We start from the raw sequence: 27,448 nt of genomic DNA, 5'->3' as shown, positions 1-27,448 counted from the left end.
TAAATTCATCCATTCAACAAGTATCTACCTACTCCAGTTCCAAGCAGTGTGCCTGTTGTCTTTTTTGCTTTGATGGTATAGGGAAAACTAGGAACAAATGTCTGAGGGGGAGGATGATCTGCCATTTTCTTAAGTTATTTCTCTAACAGTATGCCTTTTTAAATAGACAGGATAAAACAGTTTCTATTCTCTTTACTATAATTTAAAATTCAGTTTTTATAGCCATTTTGAAACAAAAAAAGGACACTTTCTAATGACTAAAGAGACTGAAGCTTCTGTAACCATAAAGTCATATTTTTATGAAAATTACTAAAGAAAAGCAAATCAGCATCAGTTAAAACACTGAAAAAAATGAAATAATTAGAACTTTAAGAAGTGAAATTGTGAAAATAAATTTTATTCTTAATTTTCAATAATAAAAAAGCTGTAACATTTTAAATAAGTTATTAAGACTTAGTTGATATCTAGTTAACCACTTACAGCATTAATGTTTTGTGTTTCTTTTCTTGAAAATACTCAAATACATTTGCATTGTATCCTTTAGAAAATAGCCTAAAAGATAATTGCCTTTAACAAGTTCTACGAAGAACAACATTCTAACACATCCATGTCTTTCATGATACTTGAAATACTGAGTTATATGTCATTTAGCCTATCTCTCAGAAGAATAAATAACACAAATAACACAATTGCAATAACTGATTCTCTAATCATTAGTTGTTTCCAAAAATAAAACCTATAATTTTTCATGAGAAAGCAGAAAACAATACAGAAACAGAGTTCACCTGAAATCACTTATCTCCTCGATCAAAAGATAACAGATTAAGTGTGGGAGGCCAACATCATGAAAACAGTCACCAGTTTTTTACTTTACCATTTAACTCTGGCTTAAAGATAGTAAAAATAACGTACAATCTATCAGTGTATATTTATTCCCTATCACATTTTCCTTATTTTACAAGGAAAGAAAATAGGTGTTATATTTAAGAGGAAGATTAGTGAAACACTATTACTGAAAGCCAATTTTGCTATCATTACTGCTCAAGAAGTATCCTTAGGACCCTTACAGCAAACATGTTGCTATACAAGGCCCAGAATGTGAGATCAGGTGATCCGAGGTAAACATGAGGAAAAAAATCAAAACATTTCTGTCCTTATTCATATCACTCCCCCTGCCCGGGAAATTCAGATTAAATGGATCTTAGACTGTGCTTTTATTTCACTATATCTATTTTAGCAATTTAATGTAAACAAAAAGCAACATTCATTTTTAAATGAAAATCATAACACTGTTTTTGAAACTGCAAATGGGATTCTCATCATGAAAGAAGTTACATAGCAAATTCTTGTATCTGGACGGTTAGTTACCATAGTCAGGTCAAACAAAACTTGAAGCTCTCCAATTATTTGCTTTCACCTCAAGCAAAGGACAATTAGGCCACTGCTGTCATTTCCTCATCTGAATCACTTGATTCATCTTTTAGTTCCAGTTCCCCTAAATCTTTGTCCACAGCCGTAACAGTTTTCTTCTTACACTTCTTGGGGACTGCATCATTAGCACAAATTTTTCTCATTTTAATGTTTGGCAATTTCTTCAGATCGAAATCCCACTCCCTAAATCAACAAAAGAGAGAGTATATAGAGAGGGTTGCTGGGGTGCAAGACGGCGAAGCAGTCAATATTTAAAACTCTGAAAGCAGCAGAACAAAGCTTATACATTTATTGCAGATTCAAATGCCCTAGAAACAAACAATATATGCATTACGGAAAAAAAGTACCAAGAAGGAAGGCTTGCATTGTCCGTACATATTGCATCTTCTCATTAACCTACAACAGCAGTAACTGCACAGAGATTCCCCCATATCCCAAACTTCCAACGCAGTACAGGAAACTATTAGGCAGGAGTGACAAGGAGGCTCTGCCATTGGTTTATTCTCCCTAACCTGAACGCTCCATCGGGCCATATAGTATCAAGAACCTCAAAAGTAGTAACTATATTGTACCCGCAAATCTCCAAAGTGCAGTCAGAAATGATTTTTCCTTTCACACTTGGTGGGAAGTCAAAGTTTCAGTAACCAAAAATATGTTATTGTTACAAAAGAAATCATCTTTCAACCACTGAACTAACTAGTTCTTGACGACTTAACCTTTTCTCTGGTATCACTTCCCAGGAACCATCTTCTCCAAAAGAGGGTGCTGCGAACAGTCTAGGGACAGAACTCTGAGCCATTGAGCCTGTTGCTGTTAGTTTATCTTTTAAAAAAATACGAATTGGGGAGGAATAGTGAGACCAAGTTCTTTTAAGTACCGTATTAAGGAATTTAAAGGCACCATGTCACTATCATGTCAGTGCACATCATGTGTTTCAAATAAACACAAATTAGGAAGTCTTACTTTGATAAAAGAGAAAAGGTTAAAAGAAACCCCTGAGTTTTTTTAGCTCTAATGTCTAAGTACAAAAGGGAAGAAAGTTTATGTCTCATGTATTTTACATGCAGCCTCCAGGGATAATAGAGAGAGACAGACTTACCTAAAAGTTCTCAGATTACCTGCATTTACAATGTCTGGAATCTCTGGGAAAGAAAATAATTATATCTATTAAGCAGTGTTCTTTAAATTACAACATTTTACAGTTTTCTTGTTTATTATCTCAGATACAATGAATAAGTGACAGACAGCAAGAAAATCCAAGCAAAACAAAATTTCAAAGCACTGCTATAATGCTATATGAAAAGTAAGGGCTTAGTTTAAGAATGTGATTTAAGAGGAATGCTATAAAATAATAAATTCTAGCATAGAATCTATAAAATGAAATAAACCTATTAATGAGATAAACCCTGTCCATTTAATCTGTGAAAGGCACATGGCAATTTCTAATGATCAACCCCCTCAAATAATAGGCTAGATTTTTAAATATATTTTCTTGGTGAAAAGTAAAATTTTTTTTCAAGCATATACCTCACCTTGGCAAGGTAGAGTTTATCTGAGAAATAGAAGTATTCTTTAATATTTTTAAAAATCACATTGTTCAAAATGTGAAAAAAATTTTAAAACTATAATCAGTAGCTGCTCAAAGCAACTCAATAAAACTTAAATCCATTTTTAGTAAAAAACTAGGTATTGGGCGCCTGGGCAGCTCAGTTGGTTAAGCAGCTGCCTTCAGCTCAGGTCATGATCCTGGAGTCCCAGGATCGAGTCCCGTATCGGGCTCCCTGCTCAGCAGGGAGTCTGCTTCTCCCTCTGACCCTCCCCCCTCATGCTCTATCTCATTCTCTCTCTCAAATAAATAAATAAAATCTTAAAAAAAAAAAAAAAACACTAGGTATTTAACAGTTCCTCACCATGATTAGAAAGTTTACCATAAACCAATATGCACAATCATAGTTATTGGTAAAACACAAATGACATGTATAAAAAACTGGAACAGGACTGCAAAAAACCTGGCCAATGCAATAAAATACTAATTAAAATCAGAATCAATGAATGGAAAAGATAAAATAAAAATGCTTGACGCAACTATATGCTGATTATGACTATAGTTTCAGAAAATGAGCATGAGGGGGTCAAGTGTTTAAAAGGTGTAAATTAAGCACCATTTTTAAAAAAAGAAATAATAATAAAATAAGTCAGAAGTAGTTATACCACATGGGGTGAGCAAGGAGAGGTGTCAGAATCCAGTTTTCTCCGAACCTGCAGAATTCACTAACAATTTGCCTATGTCCAGAGGCACTTAGGAAGTTGTCAGAGATCACAACCCTTTTACCAGACACACTCCCTGACTCTGGAAGAAGCACTGTGGCACAGCTAGAAGAATGCTGGATCTGAGTTTCTGTGCTGGCTCAAATACATGTTTGACCTTGGCCATGCTCTGTTAATTCATCTGCCAGCTACATGGTGATTAGACTCTAGGAGGAAAGAGCAATTGCACAGAGACCAACTGGGAGGCTGTTACAATGGAACAGGTGAAACAATGGTGGCTTGGACTAGGGAGGTGGTGGTGGTAGCAGCACAAATTATCAGATGCAAAATACATTTTGCTGACGAGCTGGATGGAGCGAGAAAGTGACTACAGGTTTCCAGCCTGAGAAACTGGGCATGTGGTGATGCTGCTGTCTGACATACAGATCGTGTGGGAACAAGTTTTAGGAGAAAAGCTGGACTTTGCTTTGGGACGTCAGGTCTGAGATGCCTAGAAGACATTCAAGTAGATTTTGAGAAACCCCGGTTTGATAATGCAAGTCTCGAGTTCTAGGGACAAGTTAGGGTCAACAGATACAAATTTCAAAGTTATCACCATGTAAATGGTATTTAAAACCACAGGCTGAGTGAAATGAACTAGGAATTGGTATACGTAGAAAACAAGAAGCAGCCCAAGGATGGGAACCTTGGCCGATATTTAGTTTGTGAAGAGGAGGAGGATTCAACTTAGAAAACTGAGCTAGAAAGAAAATTAGGGAAGGGCTAGGTCTTCTTCACCAAATGAAAAGTGTGACAAGAAAATGAAGTGATCATCTGTATCAAATGCCAGAGAAAAGTTGAGAATCAACACCCAGTATAGCAACTGTTCTCCTTAGCAACTTAAGAGGTCATCAGTGACCAGTATGTGTTGGGTGATGGAGATAAGAGCTAATTAAAGTGGGTTCCAGGGAAAACGAAACAGGAGGAGATGAGAGATCTAGGAGCATAAACCAATTTTACGTTCTTATGAGGTGACTACTCAGTGAAAGGGACACAGACGGCAGAGTTGAAGCTCTTCCCGAACCTCCTTGTATTAGGTTGTGTCAGGCACTTTGATAAATGAAGCCTCATGTAACTTTTAAACAATGGGGGAAGTAGGTATACTATTTATTTCAATTTTTAAATTGAAGAAAACAAAACCTGGTGGGGGGAGGGTTAAATAACTTGTCCTGTTACACAGTAAGCTCTAAAGGTTTAAATCACATCCTATCTAGTGCTACAGCTACTTTCTGTTATTTTTTTCAGTGAAGAAGCTTACTTTTAGAAATGATGAAGACGAACTGCCAACCAGCTACTTCAGGGTTTCTTTTTTTTTAAAGATTTTATTTATTTATTTATCAGAGAGAGAGAGAGAGAGAGACAGAGGCAGGCAGAGGGAGAAGCAGGCTCCCCGCTTAGCAAGGAGCCGGATGTGGGACTCGATCCCAGGACCCTGGGATCATGACCTGAGCCGAAGGCAGACGCTTAACCGACTGAGCCACCCAGGCGTCCCTTCAGGGTTTCTAGTGTTACCACAGTATAAGTGCCTGACACTAAGCTTTTGACTGTGTAGACATCTGTATCAAAGACACCCTTCTCTAATAAAAATATTGCCAGCTGTATGACACACTACCAGCAAAACAACGAAATAAGAAACCAGGCTATGCCCTCCCATCAAAGTCCCCTTTTAGAAAGCCCTAGTAACCTACTAAATCACCACTCAAGTGACCCCACTTTTCCCTTCTCACGCCGTAACTCCCATTTGTTTTTAATTCACCAATAAAAACAAACTGACGGTTCTAGAGGGGAGGGGGTGGGGGGATGGGTTAGCCTGGTGATGGGTATTAAGGAGGGCACGCTCTGCATGGAGCACTGGGTGTTATACGCAAACAATGAATCATGGAACACTACATCAAAAACTAATGATGTGTATGGTGATTAACATAACAATAATAAAAATAAACAAACAAATAAATAAGCAGGGGAAAAAAAGAGTGAACATGTCAGACCCTAATAAAGGTAGAGCCCCAAGTCCACACTCCCTTCTTCTCTCTACGCTTGACCTCTCTGTGTGGCCCTGGGCGTGCTATGGACCCCCTAGACCTTGTGAGTAATAAATCTTGGCTTTTCTTTTTTTCAAATTTCCCTGACGGTTGTTACTAGACGCGTCCTACAATCATAGTAAGAACCATAAGGGCTGTGCCAGCCACAATAATGGCTCCAGTTGGGGAAATACCTATGGGGGCTCAACGCAAGTACTAGAGGCCAGGTGAGTGCCTCAGGAATTTCTAGCTGATAGAATTGCCATCAACAGGCTGGGACCAACACAACAGTTACCCACATGATATTTCCTTTAGGGTCCTAATACTTCAGTGTTTTTATTATCAGAATTTAAAAACTTAATTTGCGGGCGCCTGGGTGGCTCAGTCATTAAGCGTCTGCCTTCGGCTCAGGTCATGATCCCAGGGTCCTGGGATCGAGCCCCACCTTGGGCTCCCTGCTCAGCAGGAAGCCTGCTTCTCCCTCTCTCACTCCCCCTGCTTGTGTTCCTGCTCTCACTATCTCTCTCTCTGTCAAATAAATAAATAAAATCTTTAAAAAAAATTATTTGATATACTCACAAAAGAAAGGAAATCAAAAGAAGAAATTCAAACTAAATAAATAGAATAAATAAAACTGAATCTTTGAAATGAATTAGAAACCTGATATGCCTTTGTATTTTAGAAAGAAAAAAAGAAAGTCACAGAGAACACACCAAGGCCATATCCTTCATACTGTTGTCGCTCACGTTCCATTGTCTGCTTGATGACTGTCTCCCGGGAATAGTGCCGCCTTCCCTGCCTGTCTTTGATGCTGTTATGTAATTCAATCTGCTCTAGTTCACTGCTGAATCGATTTAAATACCTGAGAAACGAGAAAGCAATTTGAGTTACAAGTCTTACATGCTTATACTACCCCATTTAAAACAAACCCCAGCCTTCACCTATCCTTTAAATTTTTATACTCTTCTGAGTTCCTTGTGTCCCCAGACTTCAGATGGTCCCTACATAACCCAACCATGTCCAAAATTTCAGCAACCAGATCACTGACTGCTATTCAAGTATCTGCTAACAGATCCTCGTATTCAACCACCTCCTGGACATCTCCATTTGGATGTCCCATGGAGGCTTAACACCTCAAAAGTGAACTTGTGCTCACCTCTGTCCGCTCCCATCCCCCACCAAACCTGTTCCATCTCTTTGGCTCTCTACCTCAGGAAATAGTACAACCATCCACCCACTTGCTCAAGTGAACAATGCACACGTCCTCCTTGACTCCACTTTCTCCCTTTAATGCCATATCTAAGTTTTCACTAAAGATTGAGACTTTCTACCTTCTTAATATTTCTGGAATCTTCATTTCTCTTCACCATACTGCTACTAACCATGCAGAGGCCAACATCATCATCTCTTGCCTAGACTGCTTCATCAGCCTCTCAACAGTGTCCTGGCCAAAGCCATGTGCCCTCAGGCCATCATCATCGTTCTCATGACTGTGACATTTCTAAGATACAAATATGATCATCTCAGGTGCCTGTTGTAAAAAACTTCTTGTGGCTCCCAACTTCCTTTGAAAAGGTCCAAATTGTTACAGTGATGCCTGAGGTCTTCTGTGAGCTGTATCTGTCACAATGCCCTCCTTGAACCTATTATTTTGATTATATTTAATGTCTGGCAGATGACTAAATCAGCCACTCGTACCTCTGATACTGTTCTGTCTGCCTAAAAGCTCAATTAACCTTACCTCAGTCTGCTAACCCTTACTCTTCAGAAGTCAGTTGAGACGGTATTTCCATAGAAAGCCTTTCCTGATCCAAGAAACTGGGTTAAGTAACAATCTGAGGCTCAGAAACCTTACAAACCTACTAGAGTGGCTAAACCAGGGTGTGAATCTAAAGGCTTTTGGTAACAAAACCCATTTACTCCTCTATAAATCCAGAACAGAACTCTGTCTCTTGAAGAACCAGGTTGCAGAATTCCCTTTTCTGACCCTTTGCTCATGACATACCCAGTGTTTACCTTTCAATTAATTCACATGCATCTCTCTTTGAATATCCTACTTTTTGGGGATCAAGATGACTTTGAAACCACTGCAGTTTTTCACCTATAACAACAAGTACAAAGTACAAAGACAGGTTAACACCATAAATCATCACTTAAGCAATGAGTATTCATTATAATTTTCAACATCAATGTGTTTAAAATACTATCAAAATTTATTTCAATGTTAAATATAAAGGCTTGCGTGGGCTCAAAGCTAATTAAACCAGTCTGTCAGAAATCAAATGTCAGAAATAAAATGTCACATTTTAATTTGAGGAAGAGACAGAGATGCCTTTCAGTATGTAATTCTTATCCGATAAGGATGCATTAAAAAAAAAAATACATTAACAGAACATGAAGTTCTAAGTACTGAAAAAGCAAAAGACAGAACACTTGTCTAAAATAATAAAATGAAAATTTGGTTAGATTAATGGCGAAGATGGTCGTTGCTGAACATTTAATAAGCAGCAGGCTCTATGTCAAGAGCTTTACAAACCTATGAGGATTAGTACATTATTATTCCTAGTCACACATGAGAAAGGTTAAGTGGCCTGTCCAAGGCCTCAAATTAGTAAATATATTAACCATGCAAGATCTGCCAGATACTATGCAAAGAGTAAATCTGACCATCAGGGTCTCTTTCAGTTAGATTTCTCAATATTACAGATCAAAAAATGGCCCTACCTCAGATATGGATGACCTACTTAGAAATACTATTCTATTATCTGAGAAAGCATTAGAGATCAGTGTTCAAGTAAAGCTTAAGATTAAAACAGAACAAAAAACAAATAAATAAAGCCTAAGAGTCATTATTTTTTTTAAGATTTTATTTATTTATTTGAGAAAGAGCGAAGAGAGAGAGAGAATGAACCAAGGGAGAGGGAGAAGAGGACTCCTCGCTGAGCAGAGAGCCTGACATGGAGCTCCAACCCAGGACCCTAAGATAAGGACCTGAGCCAAAGGCAGACGCTTAACCAACTGAGCCACCCAGGTGCCCCTAAGAGTCACTATTTTGAAGTCAGACTTATAAATAAAAATTTACTAACAATAAATCCGCCCCCCCCCAAAAAGACTGTGACACTGAGATACAGACTGAGGATGCATGTATCCACATCACTAAATATAAACTGCTGTTTCCAAAATACTTAGACCACAATCCTTCCTAATTCTAATGGCTAGGGAGCTAGAATTAAACTTCAGAGACAGACAGACAGAGATGTAGGTAGGTAGGTAGGTAGGTAGGTAAATATAAACTAAATAGTTTCTGAAAAACTGAGCTAGATATTATTAATACTTTCTAAGAGCTAATGACTGATTTTACTTTGTTTTGTTTTAATTAAGTCTAGTAAAGAAAATTCCCTAGAAGAATCAAAAGAAAAATAGGCACAGAGCAGAACTTCACTATGGTTTAGCCAGAGTGTCAAATGAGTAAATCTACCTACCAATAAGGTTGAGACGCAATGCCTTTTCATTCTTCAATCTTGGAAAAAAAGGTACATAATGTGTTAGAAAATTTCCAAAACAAATTTTAAAAATCTGTCAAAAACAGAAAAATACCGCCACAGAACCTTAATTCAAGGCTCACTCTTTTATACATATGAAATTAATTTTGTTAGTACAGAAACACTGGACACCATTCCTTTCTTTTAAATCACTGAAACAAAATGTTACTAGAAACTTTTCTTTAGCTCTTCAGTGACTAATAACTAAAGGACACCTATATAACAAATCAGTTTTGAAAACACAAAAAAAGTCTGATTGGATTATGAATGTTCAGGTGGGTAATACTTGTGCACAAGAGTAATAAATACCTTCTAGAAGATAAGAGTGCGGCCACCAAGACCAAAATGCCCTAGTGTCACCTTTTAAACTTCAACAAGAACAAAATAGAATGTTTATTTTTCATAATTTGAAAAGAATTATAATAAAGAAAAATAACTCATTTATTCTCAGGAAACAGTCTAGGTAATACATGATTCCTATTGTTGGTATTCTAAATATTAATTGAGAAAACACCTTTGGACAGCTAGTTTTTGCCACCCTTTATGCTACTCACTAGAGATAGAGCAATGAACAAAAATAAAAATCTACTGTCCCTGACTAATAAAGCAGACCCAATTTATCCTCCCACTTTATTTTTTTTTTTAAAGATTTTATTTAGTTATTTGAGAGAGAAAGAATGAGAGACAGAGAGCACGAGAGGGAAGAGGGTCAGAGGGAGAAGCAGACTCCCCGCTGAGCAGGGAGCCCAGTATGGGACTCGATCCCGGGACTCCAGGATCATGACCTGAGCCGAAGGCAGTCGCTTAACCAACTGAACCACCCAGGGGCCCCCTCCCGCTTTAAACAACTAGAAAACTGGAGAAATAAAAATGAAGCCTTTTTAATAAAAAATTTCAGGCACAGAATGGGGGAAGATATTCACAATACAAATAACTAACAGAGGGCTTGTAAGAATATACAAACACTTCTTACTACTTAAGAAGAAAACCTAATACCAAAAAGGGCAAAAGATTTTACCAGATTTTTCATCATATCAAAGACATAGAAATGACCAATAAGCACATAAAAAGATACTTAAACATCATTAGTTATCAAGATGTACAAAATTAAGTCAAACTAAGATACTATTATACAACTACCAGAATGGCTAAAACGTTTTTTAAAACCTGATTAATACAGCAAGCTTGAGAGGATATGGAGAGAATATAACTCTTATACACTGGTGGTGAAAATATAAAATGGTATTATCACTTTGGATAAAGCAATTTCTTACATACTTAAACGTGACACCTATCATATGACCAGCAATTTTTATAAACTTAATTTCATATAAACTCAATTTTCTTATATACAATCACCATATGACGCAGCAATTCCAGTTCTAGGAACTGAAAGAAAAATGAAAACAAATGTCCAAACAAATATTGTAAGTGAATGTTCATGGCACTTTATTCATCATAGCAGAGGCAGGCAAATTTTTTCTGAAATGGCCAGAGAGTAATGTGGTCAATCTCTGTCACAACTACTCATTTCTGCCATCGTGGCCTGAAAGCAGCCACAGACAATACAAAAGGAATGGGCATAGCTAGCTGATTTCCAATAAAACTTTTTAATAAAAACAGGGGGGCTGGACCCTTACCTTGCAGACCCCAATAATTGCCCAGTACTCTAAATAATCCAAATGAACACACCACAGGTAAACGAATAAACAGAGTGCACATCCATATGATGGAATACCATTCAGTAATAAGAAAGACAACTAATATATGAAATAACAGGTAAATTTCATAAACATTATGCTAAGTGAAAGAAGCTGGCACAAAAAAAAAATTACATATAATCATTTCATTTAAATGAAACATTAGGAAAGATAAATCTCATGTATCAAAATAAAAAGAAAATCAGGGGTTGCCTGAGGCTAGGGGTGGAGGGTGAGGAATGACTGAGAAAATGCACAAGGGAATCCTCTGGAAGGATGAAAATGGCACTACACACTAATCGTGGTGGTTCGACCAATGTATTGTCAAAAACCCAAATCTGTACACTGAAAATATGGCCATTTTACTGAATGCTGTTTATACCCCAAAGTTTATTTTAAAAAATAGAGAATACTCATAAACAAGGTAGAAAAAATTCATTCCTTTCAATTAAGTCTAGAGGAAAGAATCTAGTTAGAAGTCAGGTTGCAATAATTCTGAATGAACTCAATGGGGCCTGAACGAGAATGGTTATCAGTTGGGATACAGAAAAGTAGAGAGATCTGAGATCAATTCTCCAAAGTAGTTGTTTCCTAGATTTTTACCCATTATGCTGTTTCTCTCTGTTAATTTTCCATACTAAGTCATTTTCTTTTGGTATCTAGAATTCTTTGTTGTATACCCTGCAGGACATACTGTATGTATGACAGTACATACCAACAAAACATGGCTATGCTGAGAAATCACAAAATAAAGCTAAAATAACACACAGGGCGCCTGGGTAGCTTAGACAGTTGAGCATCTGACTCTTGATTTTGGTTCAGGTCATGATCTCAGGGTTCTGGGATACAGCCCCTCGACGGGCTCCATGCTCAGCAGGGAGTCGCTTCCCCTGTCCTCCTCCCTCTGCTCCTCCCCTGCTTGTGCACACACGTGCGTGCTCTCTCTCTCTAAAATAAGTAAATCTTAAAAAAAAAAAAGCCATTTCCTCTCTGTAAATTCTGCATCCCTTGAAATGTCTTAGTCTTCAAAACATACTAGTTTCTTTTAATATGAACAGAAGCAATATTCCATATAGTCCTAAATCAGAGCATTCAAATACTGAAGAATAACATGCTTGAGCTCTTATTCTGTTGCTATTCACTCCTGCAGTATCTTTAACTAATCAGAGTCTATCAATAAGAGTCAACTTGATTAACCTAGCAGGTCTGGTTTTGTATCCTTGACCACTAGTCAAAGGCACTACAACATAACAGATATCCTCCCTGATCTCCCCACCTACCTACATTTCTCCCTAAAAAGGAACCTTAGGAAGTGGTACAAAGAATCCTCAGTTCTATGAAAAGTACAGAAACTGGATACTCTAAGCTGCCTGGCTACATCTGTTCCTTAGAAAACCATGTATCTTTGGTAGGCAGATAGTTCACAAAAGGTGACAGCATCTAAAATGGTCCCCACTGATTCTTGTGTCTTGACAATCATGGCCTTGTGATCCTTGAGTGTGGCTGGCTAGACCTAGAGACTTTTTTTTTTAAAGATTTTATTTATTTATTTGAGACAGAGAATGAGAGAGAGAGAGAGAGAGCACATGAGAGGGGGGAGGGTCAGAGGGAGAAGCAGACTCCCTGCTGAGCAGGGAGCCCAATGCAGGGCTCCATCCTGGGAGTCCAGGATCATGACCTGAGCCGAAGGCAGTTGCTTAACCAACTGAGCCACCCAGGTGCCCGACCTAGAGACTTCTAACAAAATAGCACAACAGCGATGGATGTCATTCTGAAATTAAGTTTCAAAGACTGTCTTCTGTCCTGGCCATCCTCTCTTGCTCTATCTCTGAGCCTTTGCTCTGCTGGAACCAAGCTACCATGCTGTGAGTAGCCTATGGAGAGGCTCATGTGGCAAGGAATTGATGCCTCCAGCCACCAGGCAGCCACGACTTGAGGTCTGCCAACAGCCACATGAGTAAGCTCGGAAGCAAAACCTCTCCCTATCAAGCTCTGAGATGAATGCAGGCCGGTCAACATTTTAACTGTAGCTTTGTGAGAGACTCTGAGCCAGAAGCATTCAGTTAAGTGGCACTGCAATTCTTGACCAAAAATCTGTTTGTTTCAAACTGCTATGATGCCGTAGAATTTCTTATGCAGCAATAGGTAATTAAAGCAGTATTTGATAACTGCTATTCATTATTAAGAAGCCACAGGCACCTGAAGTTCAAGTTAAGCACTGCTGGTACCTTTTCTATCATCTTGCTCACAGCTATCCCAGAAGTCTGAGTATCTTGTCACCAACCATCTCTCCAAAATATGCAACTCAGCATTTCTGTCTTGCTGGAAGTACTATTCTAGTGCAGGAAGATCAGCAGCATTTTAAGATGTTATTTGTGTTTATGCCGTTTAAATTAAATATGACTCATGGTCAATAATGCTGCTACTCAAAAAACTGACATCTATGACGGGTAAGTAAGCCTGTTTCATAAAATACATTAGACACTACTAAAATTGTGTATTTGTTTGCTTCTGGAGCCATAACGGTTACAATGATGACTTCTTTAAAATAAATGAGAAAAATCTGTTTAGAACATTGTCCAAGTAGAAAAAATTAAGTAATACTTTTCAATTCTGTACTATAAAAATGGAGCCTTGGCCAATAATGGGACCTCCTTAGAATAAGTTATATAGGAATTACCATGTTGTTCAGTTTTATCCTTCCATAATTCCTTTATATTGTTGTTTCTGTAAATCAGTACATAAAATCCTAAAAATACCTGACAACATACAAAGATTCTAGGCTCATTGGCACAAGTACTTACAGTGAACCAAAGAATTTAGCCAAACTCTAAAGCAGTATTTCCTAAAATATTGCCATGTATACCACTAGCACTATATAAGCTGATTTTTGAGTCTCGTAGACACAGAATTAAATCAGCTTTAAGCAAGCTACTTCCACCCCCCTTTTTCTTTTGATCCTCTCAAAAACTTAGTTTAATGCTTACTTAACAAGTCTTCCAACCTTTGCTAAATCTTTTCACCAAGGATAAAGCAAGCATGCCTCAGGCTCAGAGCACGCATGAGAGGCAACAGTATTTACTTGTTTTTAATACAGATTAAATGTCTCCTTTAAAAAAATAAAAAGGTATGTAAGGGAAACAGATTCTAAAAAAATATTAAGTAAATAATGCCATAGGTCAGTGGTTCTCATAGTGTGGTCCCTGAACCAGCAGCAATAGCATCGTTACCTGAAATTTGTTAGAAATGCAAAATTTTGACACTGCCCCAGATGTTCTGATGGGAAATTCTAGGGAAAAGAACAAACCATTTTAATATTCCCTACAGGTATATCTCGTGTACACCTAAGTTTGTGAAATAACTAGTAAAGATAGTAAAAAAAAACTGCAAAATAGCAGAAGTAATAACCATTGTCAAAAGACATAGCAAAATTCATGAAAGTGATACATAAATTACTTAAAGTTGGAAAATTATTGTTTAAAGTGATACTACCATCCTAATAACCTTTATGAAAAAGGTTATTTTCTCTTCCAGAAAACTTCTAGCCAAATCATTGTGGAACAGCTAACCTTTACTAAATATGCCTTTAGGTTTTAGGTAAGGAATTAATATATAACAATATATAAAATAATATATAACAGAACGTGCTGGTTTCTATCAGCTAGTATGGAAATATATCTACCATTTATTAAAATGGTAAGGCTATTTTAAAATAGCTGAAATGATGACTTTTGTCTTTATAACTTCATTTTAAGTAATTTTTTATTTGTCTCTACAGCAGCTCCTGTGGACTCTCACAGGCCAAAGATGGAGCAGAGAATTGGCAAATTATAGCGTGGGATGCTGCCCAGAGAGGGGAGACTAAGGGACAGGAAGCAGAAAAGAAGGGGTATTATATACACATTTTGCATTCCTAAGAAAATTTTGCTATGAATTCTTCACATCAAGAATAGAAACCAACTTCCAGAATGGCCTAAGGACCTACGAAAATCCACTCTTCCATAAAAGCAGAGAATAGTAACAAAACTCGTCAAAATCAACTTTTTCAGAAGTATGAAAATTAAACAAAGGCTTGCAAGAATCCGAGGAACATTCTCAAGAAAAACAGGCCAATCTCAGTAAGAACAACAAACCTGTGGTGCTGTAATGTGCCTAATCCATCGTCCTCTCGTCAGCTCTGCAACAGTGTTGAAAACCAATGGACTAGCAACTCATGGTAGTTGTAAAAGCCATCTTCCTAACGGCCACCAAAGAGATCAAATTTGGAGTTCCCCAAAACCTCGATCCCCAGAGAATTGCTACCATTTGACCTGACAGGCAGCATGTTAAGAAGCTTGAAGTTACTTTGTCTTTACATAATCTGACTCAGAGCTCTCTCTGAGGAGAGAGGATATAGGAACAGCTATGTCCCCAAGTTTTTCTTGAAAATAATCAGCAGCAATTATCTAACACAGCAGCTGCTTCAGTGATATTACCAGTTGGGGGCTAACAAAAGGTAGACCAAAAAATTTTAAAGGAAAACTGGGGAATGGAAGGTCCACAGACGACTTGAAAGCTAGCCTGAACATATTCCTGGGAATCTAGATTCAGGACTATGCACATTCAGGACTATGTTCATGCTAAGGAAAGACCTGAGCAGGTCCTAATCTCTCACCTCTGGCTAACCCTGAGGCTCTATGCAAACAAGAAATGAAGTCTAAGTAAACTGCATCCTGGTGTGTCAAAGGCCAATGCCCAATAGATTCACAGAGCCCCTCAGCAGAGGCTGAGAGACTTATTAGCTAAAGGCATTTAAAGAACTCTCTGTTCAAACATTGGCTGAGCACGAACGGAGCAGAAACACCAATGGCCACACACAACAAACAGACTTTACAAACACAGTCTAGGAAAGTCACAAAGCAAACAGCAAGAGCAAACCTAATTGGGTATAGAGGCTGGAGGTGTCTATTTAACAGAGTTGTCACACTGTATTATTGAAAATGTCCAATTTTCAACCAAAGATTATGAGACACACAACGAAAAAGGAAAAGTATGGTCCATATTCCGGGATTAAAAGTAGCATCCAAGAGAAACTTCCTAAGGAAGCCCAGACAATTGGACCTACTCAACAAGGACTTGAATTCACCTATAATAAACATATACAAAGAACTAAAGAAAACCGTATCTAAAAAATTCAAGGAAATTATGAGAACGTTTCACCAATAAAGAGACAGAAATTACAGTGATGAGCCAAGTAGAAATTCTAGAGTTAAAAGATATAATAATAAAAATGAAAAATTTACTAGAAAGATTCAACAGCAGTTTTTTGCCGACAGAAAAAAGAATCCACAAACATAAGAGCAAGTTAGCTGAAATTATCCAGTCTGAGCAATAAAAAGTGGAAAGGAAAGAAAAATGAAGAGTCTCAGAGACCTGTGTGGCACCACTGAGAACACCAGCATATGTATAATGGGAGTCACAGAAGGAGAGGAAAGGACAGAAAAGATAGATATCTGGAAAAATAATGGCTATAAACTTCTCAATTTGATGAAAAACACTGAGCTACGCACAAAAGCGTAACAAACTCCATGTAGGATGAAATCCATGTAGGATAAACTCAGAAATCCCCACCTACTAGACATACCAGTCAAACTATTCAAAGACAAAGAACAACTTTAAAGTATCAAGAGAAAAGCAACTCACTGCATTCAATAAGATAAACGCTGAATTCTCATTAGAAACCGTGCAGGCCACAGGGCTGAGGGATGACATATTTAAAGTGTTGAACAGAAAGACTGAACCAAGAATTCTATATGCAAGAATTCTATATTCTAAAGTTTCCTTCAAAAATAAAGGAGAAATTAAGATATTCTCAGATAATCAAAACTTAGAGAATCTCTCACTTTCAGACCTGCCTTGTAAGAAATACTAAAGGGAGTCCTATAGGCTGAAATGAAAGGACAGTGAATAGCAATTTGAATCCACATGAAGAAATAAGGGGCACCAGTAAAAAAAAGGTAAATACACAAGACAGTAAAAATGCATTTTTGTGTGTATTCTTGTAAGCCAACTGCGTAAAAACAATCATTGTAAAACTGTGTTTATGGGATTATAATGTATAAAGATGTAATTTCTAGGCAATAGTACAAAGGAGGGAGAATGGAGCCACAACAGAGCAAAGTTTTTGTATCCTACTGAAATTAACTTTGCATTAATCTGAAACAAGATTGTTTTAAGATTTAGTTGTAATTTTCAGAGCAACAACTAAGAAATAACAAAAAATATATAGTGATCTCCACTTTACTAAATGATTTCCAAATTACTAAATCAAATTACTAAATTAATTCTCAGCTCTCACATTAATCAAGAACAAATGACATAGCTTGATCACCACCTTCTCTTCGAAACACAATCTCCTTTTTCCTCTTCCTCAGTCTGACTTGTTGGATCCCAACCTCTAAATGATGGAGGCCTCCGGGATCAATCCTTGGCCCCCTTCTCTTTTCTAGCTACATTTACTCATTAGATAATCTTATGTAGTCTCTTCACACACCGTCCCATCTAGAAGCTGATGACTCCCAAATTTGTGTTGCATCCCTAATCAATCCTCTGAACACCAGACCCAACATATCCAACTGCCCATTTTGTATCTCCTTCTAAATATCTAATAGACTAATGGTACTTTAACCTATATGTCCAATACATATCTACATAGCTCCTTCCCTCACATCTTTTAGCTCTCCTCCAATACGAACTTCTTCAGATAAGCTATACATGACTATTCTATGTAAAATGGAACCACTCTGTCACTCTCCATCCCATAATTTTTTCCTTTTTCTTCATTGCACTCATCACAACCTATTTAAGTATATGTTTCTGCTTCAGGTAAGCTCTAGAAGAGATGAAACCTTGTTCACTGTTTTACCTTCAGTGCATTGAACATACTTAACATTTATTAAAGAGAGAAGGGAATATTGATGAAAGATAAATGTTAATGGGCTTTACACCAATGCATAATACAAATGATAAAAAGATACTTACTTTTCCTTTTTTTCTTGTTTGTGGGCCTCTCTTGTAATTTGAGCTGCTTTTCTACTATATGGGTGGATGACTTTTTTTTCCCGTCCTACAAGTTTTCCCTTTAGGGCTTTAGGCTAAAATTAGGAAAATACATGACACACATAGTCAGATATGGAAGTGATTTCAGTTAAAAAATTTCCTTTAGAAATAAATTTAAAAAACAGTAATATAAGAAATACCATAAGCCATAAACACTACTCTAGGAATTAGGAGATAAGCCAGACCTGTTAAATGATTGGAACAGCATTGGTTTCCATTGTCATAACAGAAATGATATATTCGAAACTACTCTTCAGTGATATAAGAAAATAAAGAAAGGCACAGAAAGGGTCAATAAATCCAGCTCTTCAACTCTTACTATCTTCAAAGTAGGTAAGAGAATACAGGTAGTGAGAAGACAGAGTTAAAAATTTGTGTTACAGTTAGAAAAGCTCGGGAAGTGGAAGGAACATAGGATGTTCGCAGAGCTTGACTGCAGAAGTTGCACATGGAACAGAGTGGGCACTGAATCAAGCAAAATCAAAGCTGGGTTCATAGAAAAACAGGAATAGAGGAAATAATACAAGCCATCTCAAAATTAGCACACCCAAAAAAGAACAAATTATTTTCCCATTCAAACCTTATGCCAGTTAACAAGGTCCCAATTCATTCGGCCCACTGAACTAGGCATTTAACTCTATATTCCTACATAATTCTGTATTTTATCATACCTGTTTTTATTTTGGAATTAGGTTTGACTTCCTATAAGAGAAGCCCAAAATAATAATGGTGTAACCTGATAAAGTTTAGTTCTCTCGTGTAGGAAGTAGGAGCTGGAGGCTCTGCTTCACAAAGTCCTCAGAGATCCAGGCTCCTTCCATCTACTATCCTGAGGCTATACCCTCCTGTATGTCTGTATAGCTCAAGATGACTTAATACAAGTCTAAACTTCAGCCAGAGAGAAGTAGAAAAGAAAATCAAAAGGCACACCCCTCTCCTTTAAGAGCAAGATCTCAGGAAGCTGGAGTCTTCTGTTTACATCCCATTGATCAATATTTATTCAGGGGGTTATGTAAGGGAGAGTAGTAAATATAATTGTTATTCTCAGAAAAAAATACATTGTTACAAAAGATTCTATTTGGGGACAACTGGCCCTCTCTAACATACCTAATCTCAAAAAGGTTCTTGGAACCTTCTCTTCAAAACTATTGTCATTGCCTTAATTCAGCGTGATTTTTCATGATTAGGATGGCCTTTAGATTCTCACTGCTCATTCTTTTTTCATGGAAGTCACAAAGCTTATTTTTCTACATTTATCTGGTAAAGTCCTTCTCCCCTGCTAACGAGCTCACGGTTAGGTCCCAAGTCCTTAATGTGGAAAACAATCTACCCCCAACCTACTTCTCCAGCATTATTTCTTATTCTTCAAAACATCCTTCATCCCGTTCTTACTGAACTTCTCCCCCATTCCCAGAACACACCATGCTGTTTCATAACTTCTGAAAACTGCACTGGTTACCTCTGCCTGGAAAATCCTTTTTTCCTTCCTTGTCTTTTCATAAAATACAACTCAAAGTCACTTCCTCTGTAAAACTTTTGGCAGAATTAATTATAATGACCACCAATTCCTCATTCACACATGTATTCATTCCTTCAACTAATATTCACTGAAATACGCCAACAAATATTTACTGCTCACTTTTTGATACACCTAGCCAAGATAACTGCTACTCTGAAACCCAGAATGGCACTGGAAGGTGGTTACAGGTACAGAAGAATAATGTGAAACCATCATACAACAGTACAGGCATGCTTTGTTTTACTGTGCGTCACAGATATTGTGGGGGTCTTTTTTTGTTTGTTTACAAACAAGGTTTGTGACAACCCTGCATGGAGCAAGTCTATGGACACCACTTTTCCAACAGCATTTGCTTACTTCATGTCTCTATGTCACATTTCAGTAATTCTTGCAGTATTTCAAACTTCATTATTATTACTATATTTATTATGGAGGTCTGTGATCAGTGATCTTTAATGTTCCTCTTGTAATTGTTTTGGGGCATCATGAACTGTGTCCATATAAGCAAACTTCATCAATAAATGCTGTGTGTGTCCCTACTATTCTCACTGACCAGCCATCTCCCATCTCTCTCTCTCTCCTCAGATCTATTTCCTGAGACAAAACAGTATACAAATAACACCAATTACTAACCCTACAGTTGCTTCTAAGTGTTCAAGTGAAAGGAAGTTGGACATCTCCCATTTTAAATCAAAACCTAGAGATGATTAAGCTTGGTTAGGATGGCATGTCCAAAGCTGAGATAGGCCAAAAAGTTAGGCCTCTCTCTTGTGCCAGTTAGCCAAGTTGTGAAGGCAAAGGAAAGTTCTTGAAGGAAATTTAAAGTGCTATTCCAGTGAACACAAGAATGATAAGAAAGCAAAACATCCTTAATGCTGATAAAGAGAAAGTTTTGAGTGGTCTGGATTGATCACACCAGCCACAACATTCCCTTGAGCCAAAGCCTAATCCAGAGAAAGGCCCACCTCTCTTCAATTCTATGAAGGCCAAAAGAGGTGAGGAAGCTGCAGAAAAAATCTGAAGCTAGCAGAGGTTGGTTCATGAGGTTTAAGGAAAGAGGCAGTCTCCAAAAGTGCAAAGTAAAACAGGGAGTGCTGACGCAGAAGCTGCAGCAAGTTATTCAGAAAAATCTATCTAAGATAATGAAGGTGACTACACTAAACAAGATTTTCAATGTATACAATACACCCTCCTACTAGAAGATGCCATCTAGGACTTTCACAGCTGGAAAGGAGAAGCCAACGCCTGGCTTCAAAACTTCAAAAGACAAACTGACTCTCTTGTTAGGGGCTAATGCAGATGGTAACTTTAAGCTGAAACCAGTGTTCATTTACCATCCCCAAAATCCTACGGCCCTTAAGAATTATGGGAGACCTACTCTGCCTATGCTCTATAAACGGAACCACAAAGTTTGGTTGATAGCACATGTTTAAAACATGGTTTACTGAATATCTGAAGCCCAATGTTGAGACCTACTGCTAAGAAAAAAAGATTCATTTTAAAATATAACTGTTCAGGGGCGCCTGGGTGGCTCAGTCGTTAAGCGTCTGCCTTCGGCTCAGGTCATGATCCCAGGGTCCTGGGATCGAGCCCCGCATCGGGCTCCCTGCTCTGCGGGAAGCCTGCTTCTCCCTCTCCCTCTCTCTCCAGCTTGTGCTCTCTCTCTCAAATAAATAAATAAAAAATCTTAAAATATGACTGTTCATTGACAATGCACCTGGTCACCCAAGAGCTCCAATGGAGATGAACAATGAGATTAATGTTGTTTTCATGCCTGTTAACACAACATCCATTTTGTAGCTCATGGATCAAGGAGATTTTGACATTTGAGTCTTATTTGAAAAAAAAAATTCATTTTATAAGGCTACAGCTGCCATATACAGTGATTCCTCTAATGAATCTGGGCAAAGTAAATTCCTGAAAGCCTTCAGAAAAGGATTCACCATTCTAGATGCCATGAAGAACATTCATGATTCCTGGGAAGAGGCCAAAATATAATAAGAATGGGAGTTTAAAAGAAGTTGATTCCAACCTTCATAAATGACTTCAAGGGTTTCAAGACTTCACTAGGAAGGAGGAAGGAACTGCGGATGTGGTAGACATGTCAAGAGAAAAAGAATTGCAGTACAGCTTCAAAATATCACTGAATTTTGCTACAATCTCATTATAAAACTTGAATGGGTAAGGAGTTGCTTCTTACAGATGAACAAAGAAAGTGGTTTCTTGAGATGGGATCTACTTTTGATGAAGATGCTGTGAAGACTGTTGAAATGATAGCAAAGGATCCAAAATATTACATCAACATAGTTGATAAAGCAGTGGCAGAGTTTGGGATAACTGACTCCAATTCTGAAAGAAGTTCTACCATGGGTAAAATGCTATCAAACAGCATTGCATGCTACAGAGAAACTGTTTGTGAAAGAAAGAGTCAATTGATGTGGCAAACCTCATTACTGTCTCATTTTAAGAAATTGTCACAGCCACCCCTACCTTCAGCAACTTCTACCCTCATTAGTCAGCAGCCTAATTGAGGCAAAAGCCCCCACAAGCAAAAAGAGTACAACTTGCAGAAAACTCAGACGGTTAGCATTTTTAGCAATAAACTATTTTTATTAAGGTATTTACATTGTTTTTTAGATAGATGCCACTGCACACTTAATAGTCTACAGTATAGTGTATGTAAATACAATTTTTCAATGCATTGGCAAACCAAAAAGTCATCTTACTTGCTTTATTGTGATATTTGCTTTACTGGGGAAGTCTGGAACTACACCCACAATATCTCTAAGAAATGTCTGTATGTGCATTTTTTTGTGTTATTCTCTGCACATGTGGGGTGAGGGGTGTGCAAGAAAGAACGGTATGATAAGGATTTTTTGTACATGAAGTTTACCTAGCAAACACGAAACAATAAAAACGTTTCAGAACCCATGGTAGGTTTCCTCTAAGATTCTCACAATGAATTCCACCTCTGGATATTCATGTCTAAGTGTAATCTCCTCCCCTAGAGTGTGGACCTAGTGACTTACTTTTAATGAATAACATTTGGCCAATGGAGGAACTACCAATCCTGAGATTAGGTTTTGTAAGGACTCTGGCTTCCATCTTGCCTATTCTCTTTTGCTCCCTCACTAGGCTAGCTCTGAAAGAATCCAACTATCATGCAATAAGCTGTCCCACGGAGAGGCCTATCTAACAAACAAATGAGACAGGCCACCATCCTACAGCAGTGAAGAACTGAGGCCCTGAGTCCAGTCATCACTAGGAGATAAATCCTACAAAAAACAATGTGAGTGAGCTGGGAAGTGCATGCTTCCTAGTTGTGCCTAGAGATGAAACCACTGCCTCAGATTATATCTTGAATGCAACCTTGTAAGAAATCCTGAAGCAGAGGATCCAGATAAGCCATGCCTCATTCCTGACTCATAGAAACTGAGATAATTAATGTTGTTTTAAGTCACTAAACTCTACTGAAAGAAGTTTAGAGTAACTGATATTAAAAAAACTGGAAAACCTCCAGTACCAAGCTGAGCTTAAACTCAAGAAAGGGCACAGCAGAGCCACTGGTGATGTACCAGAAAACTGAAAAGGGCAGCAAATGTGCCAGCGAAATATCCTCCTACCATAAAGCCTGATAAAGTGAAATTCTGATACTCAAAACTACATTCAAATGCCAACCAACGCCCAATCATATCTAATGTTTCAGTGTTCCACTCTTGAAACGGAAAAGCTATGAAAGAAAATTATCTTATAAAGGGTTGGAAATAACACAAGTGCAATGATAAGCGCAAAGACTAAATTTATACATATACAAACGTGTATGATCTAAGGCGAAAAAACAGTATAGATGTGAAAGACAAAAATGACAGGCATACAACAAAATGAAAAAGGAAAAAGAACAAAGAGAATAAAAGGCCTTGTGGCCAGAGTATCATTACTTCTTACCCGATTATAAACTTTTTTACATTGTTGTTTTTATTAAAAACTGGTTGAAAATGAATACGAAACATTTTCTTATTCAAGAATTATTCTAATGAATATTAATAAATTTTAAAAAAAAGCAAGAAGAAACAACCGTTTTGGAATACAATGTAAATGGTAACTATAAAGAAAAGCAAGGGAATTATAAATACAAAATTTAGATACTGTTTACCTGAGGGGCTCCTGAACGTTATAGATCCAAGGAAGGAAACAGAATCTTTCAGAAGTTTTATTTCTTAAACTGGATAATGGATAAACGAGAATTCCTTACATTACTAATCTTTATACTTCACTATGTTATGTAAGCACTCTTTTGCATCTAGTCAATTTTTAATAAAAACAACAGAATAGTTTGAGCGTCCTGGAGGGAACTGGGAGGGGGGGCGCGGAGGATTTGGGGAGCGAGTACATCACTGGAGGGCAGCGATCGGACACCAAAAAAGAAGAGATTGAGCCTAAGCAGTCTAAACCGGCAAGAGGTGGCACACCAGTACGGAGGCAACGCTTTCCCAAGTTTTGCCGACCTTCCCCCCCACCATCCTCCCGCCCCCCACTGGTGAGTAGCAAGAAAATGTAAACGTGAGTCTCTTCCCCCGAGGGACAGGGCGCTCTGTGAACACTTCGGAACCCAGAAGTTGAACTTTAAGGTCCAGACGCGGGGCCAGGCGGCCACCTCGGGACTGTCCTGCCCTGCACCCCCCACCCCAGTGTACGGACCAATAGAATCACTTAGCCCGGTCCCCTCTCCCAGTATCCCAAGACCGCCCCCTTCCCTCCAGCCTGCCCGAGGGGGGCCTTCCAGAGAGCCAAGCGGGTTCAGGGGAGCGGGAGGGGGCTCACCATGGTGACGTCCTCACGGCCCTGCAGGACCTCGGCAGCCCAGATCAGGGAAACACCAACAACCGCAACAGCTCAGAGGAAGCGTCCAGCCTAAACACACGTGGTTGCCGGAGAAGACCCGGCGAACCCGACCGGAAAGGGAGGGGCAAGTACGTCTCTCTAAAACTTCCCGGGGAACCAAGACCATGTCTTTTTATCCCGTATTAGACTTTTCAGCCCGGGACCAGCCGGCAGCCTCCCGGCCGGCTTGCCAAAAACGGTGGGAGGAAGCCTGGGGCCGGAGGGTGAACTTGGCCCCAGCGCCCAGTGTGAGGCCTAGCCTTTGAGCTGGGCTTACCGATGCTAGACGCTCCTGGCTAGTGGCGTCCCAGGCTTGGTCGTAGATCTCCTGCATCATCTGCCCTGGTGCACAGCCCCCAGCTGAACAGCATCTTCCGACGAGGCTCTCCTTTTGGAGATGCCTGCCTCGCAGAGGCTGGCCCCCTCCACGTTAGACCGTTAGGAGATGGCCCACGTCCTAGTATGGCAAAAGGCCCTCTGCTCACCTCGGTTACCTTGAGCAAGGCTTTCCCCCAACTGAGTCTCAGTTTCTTCACCCATTAAGGGCCCTTCTCAGATCCAAGGCCCCTTCCAACCTAGTTTTTTTTGTTTTCTTCTCACAATGTGTAAGTCTGTGTTTTACCTGTATTTGTTAGGATTCCACAGACCGTATATGCGTTCAACAAATATGTGATTGTCTACTGTGTGCCAGGCTTTGGGGATACTCCGAGGGTTAGTGAATAAATAAGTAAATAAATAAAATTATTATTATTATTATTATTATTTCAAATAGTATAATTACTTTGAAGAAAATAAAGATGGTGGCATAGGCAGGAAAGTTGTTTTACAAGTGGTTGTCTCTGAGATCCTCTTGAAAATAAGAGTTGAGCAGAGAGTGATACTAAAGAAAAAAATATTATTCAAGAGGCTTGTTAAAGGATGGTAAGGCAGACTTCATTCAAGGGGGCGTGCTTTGCCATGTGTATAAGTATCACTGCTACCGCGTCTTGCAGTGGGGGATACAGACTGGGCAGGTGGGAATCTATAGCCAAGGAGCAGGGTGAGGGGTGATGGATGGAAAAGTACCAAGAGGAAATGTCAGGAGTAAGGGGGCTAAACCAACCTAACAAGATTCTTGGAATAGTCAGTCCACTGTGATCAGACATCAACAGGAAGATGGTGGAGGATCAGGAAATTGATTAGATAAAGATATCAAGCTTGACCAGATGTAGAGGATGGGGGACTCTAGCTAGACTGACTTTCTTGCTAAAATTGAACACTGCAGAGAAGAACGGGAAATCCAAAATTCTAGGCCTAGATGAAAAAGAGTTTGGGGAGCCTGAGTAGAGTGTGGTCAAGGAGAGAATTTTGTCACTTGAATGAAAAGAGAAAAGTAGATATGGGAAGAAGCCACAAGCAGGGTGAAGTTGGGTGTGCCTGGATAAGCATGTGCAGGTACATGTATTTAATCAAATATATCCATTCAAAAAAATAGATGAAATTATAACCAAGAATTTGTGACCAGAAGATCCATGAATCTAGGGGCAAGGCATTTTCATACGGTTTTTAAGTGTGTGAAAGTGCATTCTATGTGAATCTACACTATGAAGGTCACCCTTACAATATATGCTATGGAAACATTAATCTACTGAGGACTTCAATTAATCCCAAACATTTCACTTTACTTCTATGCTGTCACCATTTCCTATGATACAACTTGTACCCTCCCTACCGCATTCCCCAAGTCCAGCCCAGTGCCAGTCAGCTTCCTGAGGGCTATGTTACTGCCAATCCAGTGAGCACTCATATATCCTGAGATTATTTTTTTCATTTTAATAATTAATTTCATTTAATTTGGGTTTTGAAAATAAAAGACTTAATTTTTCCCCATTCAGACTCAATCCCTAAATAATATTGACTATGAGCAAGACATCATGCTCAAAATATTCTGTAGCAAATGCAAAAGTGAGTTATACAAAGAAAGCCTACAAGTAACAATGATGACTAACATTTGGTCATGATTTAATGTGATATACACACCACTCTGATAAGAAGAATGAATCTCCCCCCTTTCCTTCCAATACAATGCCCCCATAACCCAATAATCCCTGTGGATAGTTCAGAGACATCTTTAGAGAAAATTTCCTGTGCTTTAACAAATACACGGAGAGATCTGTGTGAGTGTGTGTGTGTGTGTGTGTATGTATGTAGGGGTTAAGTAATGATTAGTACTAGATATTGATACAATGAGAACACTTGTACAATTTCTAGGGCAACCACTAAAAGAATAGAAACAGGATATGTAACTTTGAATAGGATAGAAACAAGTAGAGAAAATAAATGGAATGATTAAAAAAATACTCTAACAACTCAAAGCAAGGAAATAAGGGAAAAAAGAAACAAGACAATAGGAAAAGTAGAAAACAAAAATATGGTGGTAGATTTAAATCCATATAACAATAATGTACTAATTGCTCCCAATTAAAAAAATAAATATTTCCTGTTGGATTTAAAACATACAACTGTGCCCTGTTTTTGAGAGATACATCTAAAATATAAGGAAACAGAACAATTAAAAATAAAAAATGGAAAGATATACGCTAAGCAAATACTAACTGAAAGAATGCTAGTATAAATATATGAATGTTATACAAAATAGAAAAAAAGTAGTTAGAGGTTACTTCTCAATGATAAAAAGTTTCCATTTTAAATTTATATTTACCTAGTACCATAGCCCCAAATATATAATGGAAAACCTGATAAAATTTCAAGGAGTAGTAGAAAAACAAATTGCCCTGTTAGGAAATTACCTCTCTTCAATAATTAATTGAACAAGCTGATAAAATACTAACAATGATTTGAAAGACTTGATCACAACATAATTTGAACTAATGGATCTGTTCAGAATACTGCTTCCAGTACTTGTAAGAACACATATGTTTTCGAACATATATTAAACAGTTACCAAAA

General features: G+C 38.2%; 2 protein-coding genes across 3 annotated transcripts in view; one reads left to right on the top strand and one right to left on the bottom strand.

The window, feature by feature from the left end:
- Positions 1–383: 383 nt before the first annotated feature.
- Positions 384–24,578, bottom strand: TMA16 (translation machinery associated 16 homolog). The gene is made up of 7 exons (XM_027598180.1): positions 24,440–24,578; positions 18,022–18,134; positions 9,242–9,279; positions 7,776–7,860; positions 6,473–6,621; positions 2,531–2,573; positions 384–1,614 (listed from the first exon to the last, which is right to left on the bottom strand). Exons 1-7 carry the CDS (start codon positions 24,440–24,442, stop codon positions 1,434–1,436), a joined length of 612 nt encoding a protein of 203 aa, XP_027453981.1. The 5' UTR covers positions 24,443–24,578; the 3' UTR covers positions 384–1,433.
- TKTL2 (transketolase like 2) overlaps positions 24,452–27,448 on the top strand; it is a 16,579-nt gene continuing 13,582 nt past the window's right edge. The window contains exon 1 of one of the 2 annotated variants that reach the window (XR_003520660.1): positions 24,452–24,588. The gene's annotated coding sequence lies outside the window, so the exon portion shown is untranslated. The remainder of the gene's footprint in view (positions 24,589–27,448) is intronic. The other variant, XM_027598178.2, reaches the window with a different exon arrangement.

Source organism: Zalophus californianus, chromosome 2 (assembly GCF_009762305.2).
Source record: "Zalophus californianus isolate mZalCal1 chromosome 2, mZalCal1.pri.v2, whole genome shotgun sequence".
Classification (NCBI taxonomy): domain Eukaryota; kingdom Metazoa; phylum Chordata; class Mammalia; order Carnivora; family Otariidae; genus Zalophus; species Zalophus californianus.
The sequence above is the reverse complement of the archived record's forward strand: the minus strand, read 5'-3'. Positions and strand labels throughout refer to the sequence as shown.

Excerpts from the sequence above, each read along its gene's own strand:
- TMA16 (XM_027598180.1), bottom strand. Across the intron at positions 9,280-18,021 it reads AAACAAGAAAAAAAGGAAAA|ATTGAAGAATGAAAAGGCAT; the intron begins GTAAGTATCTTT and ends TTTTTTTCCAAG. Across the intron at positions 7,861-9,241 it reads ATTGCGTCTCAACCTTATTG|GTGAAAAACTGCAGTGGTTT; the intron begins GTAGGTAGATTT and ends TTGTTGTTATAG.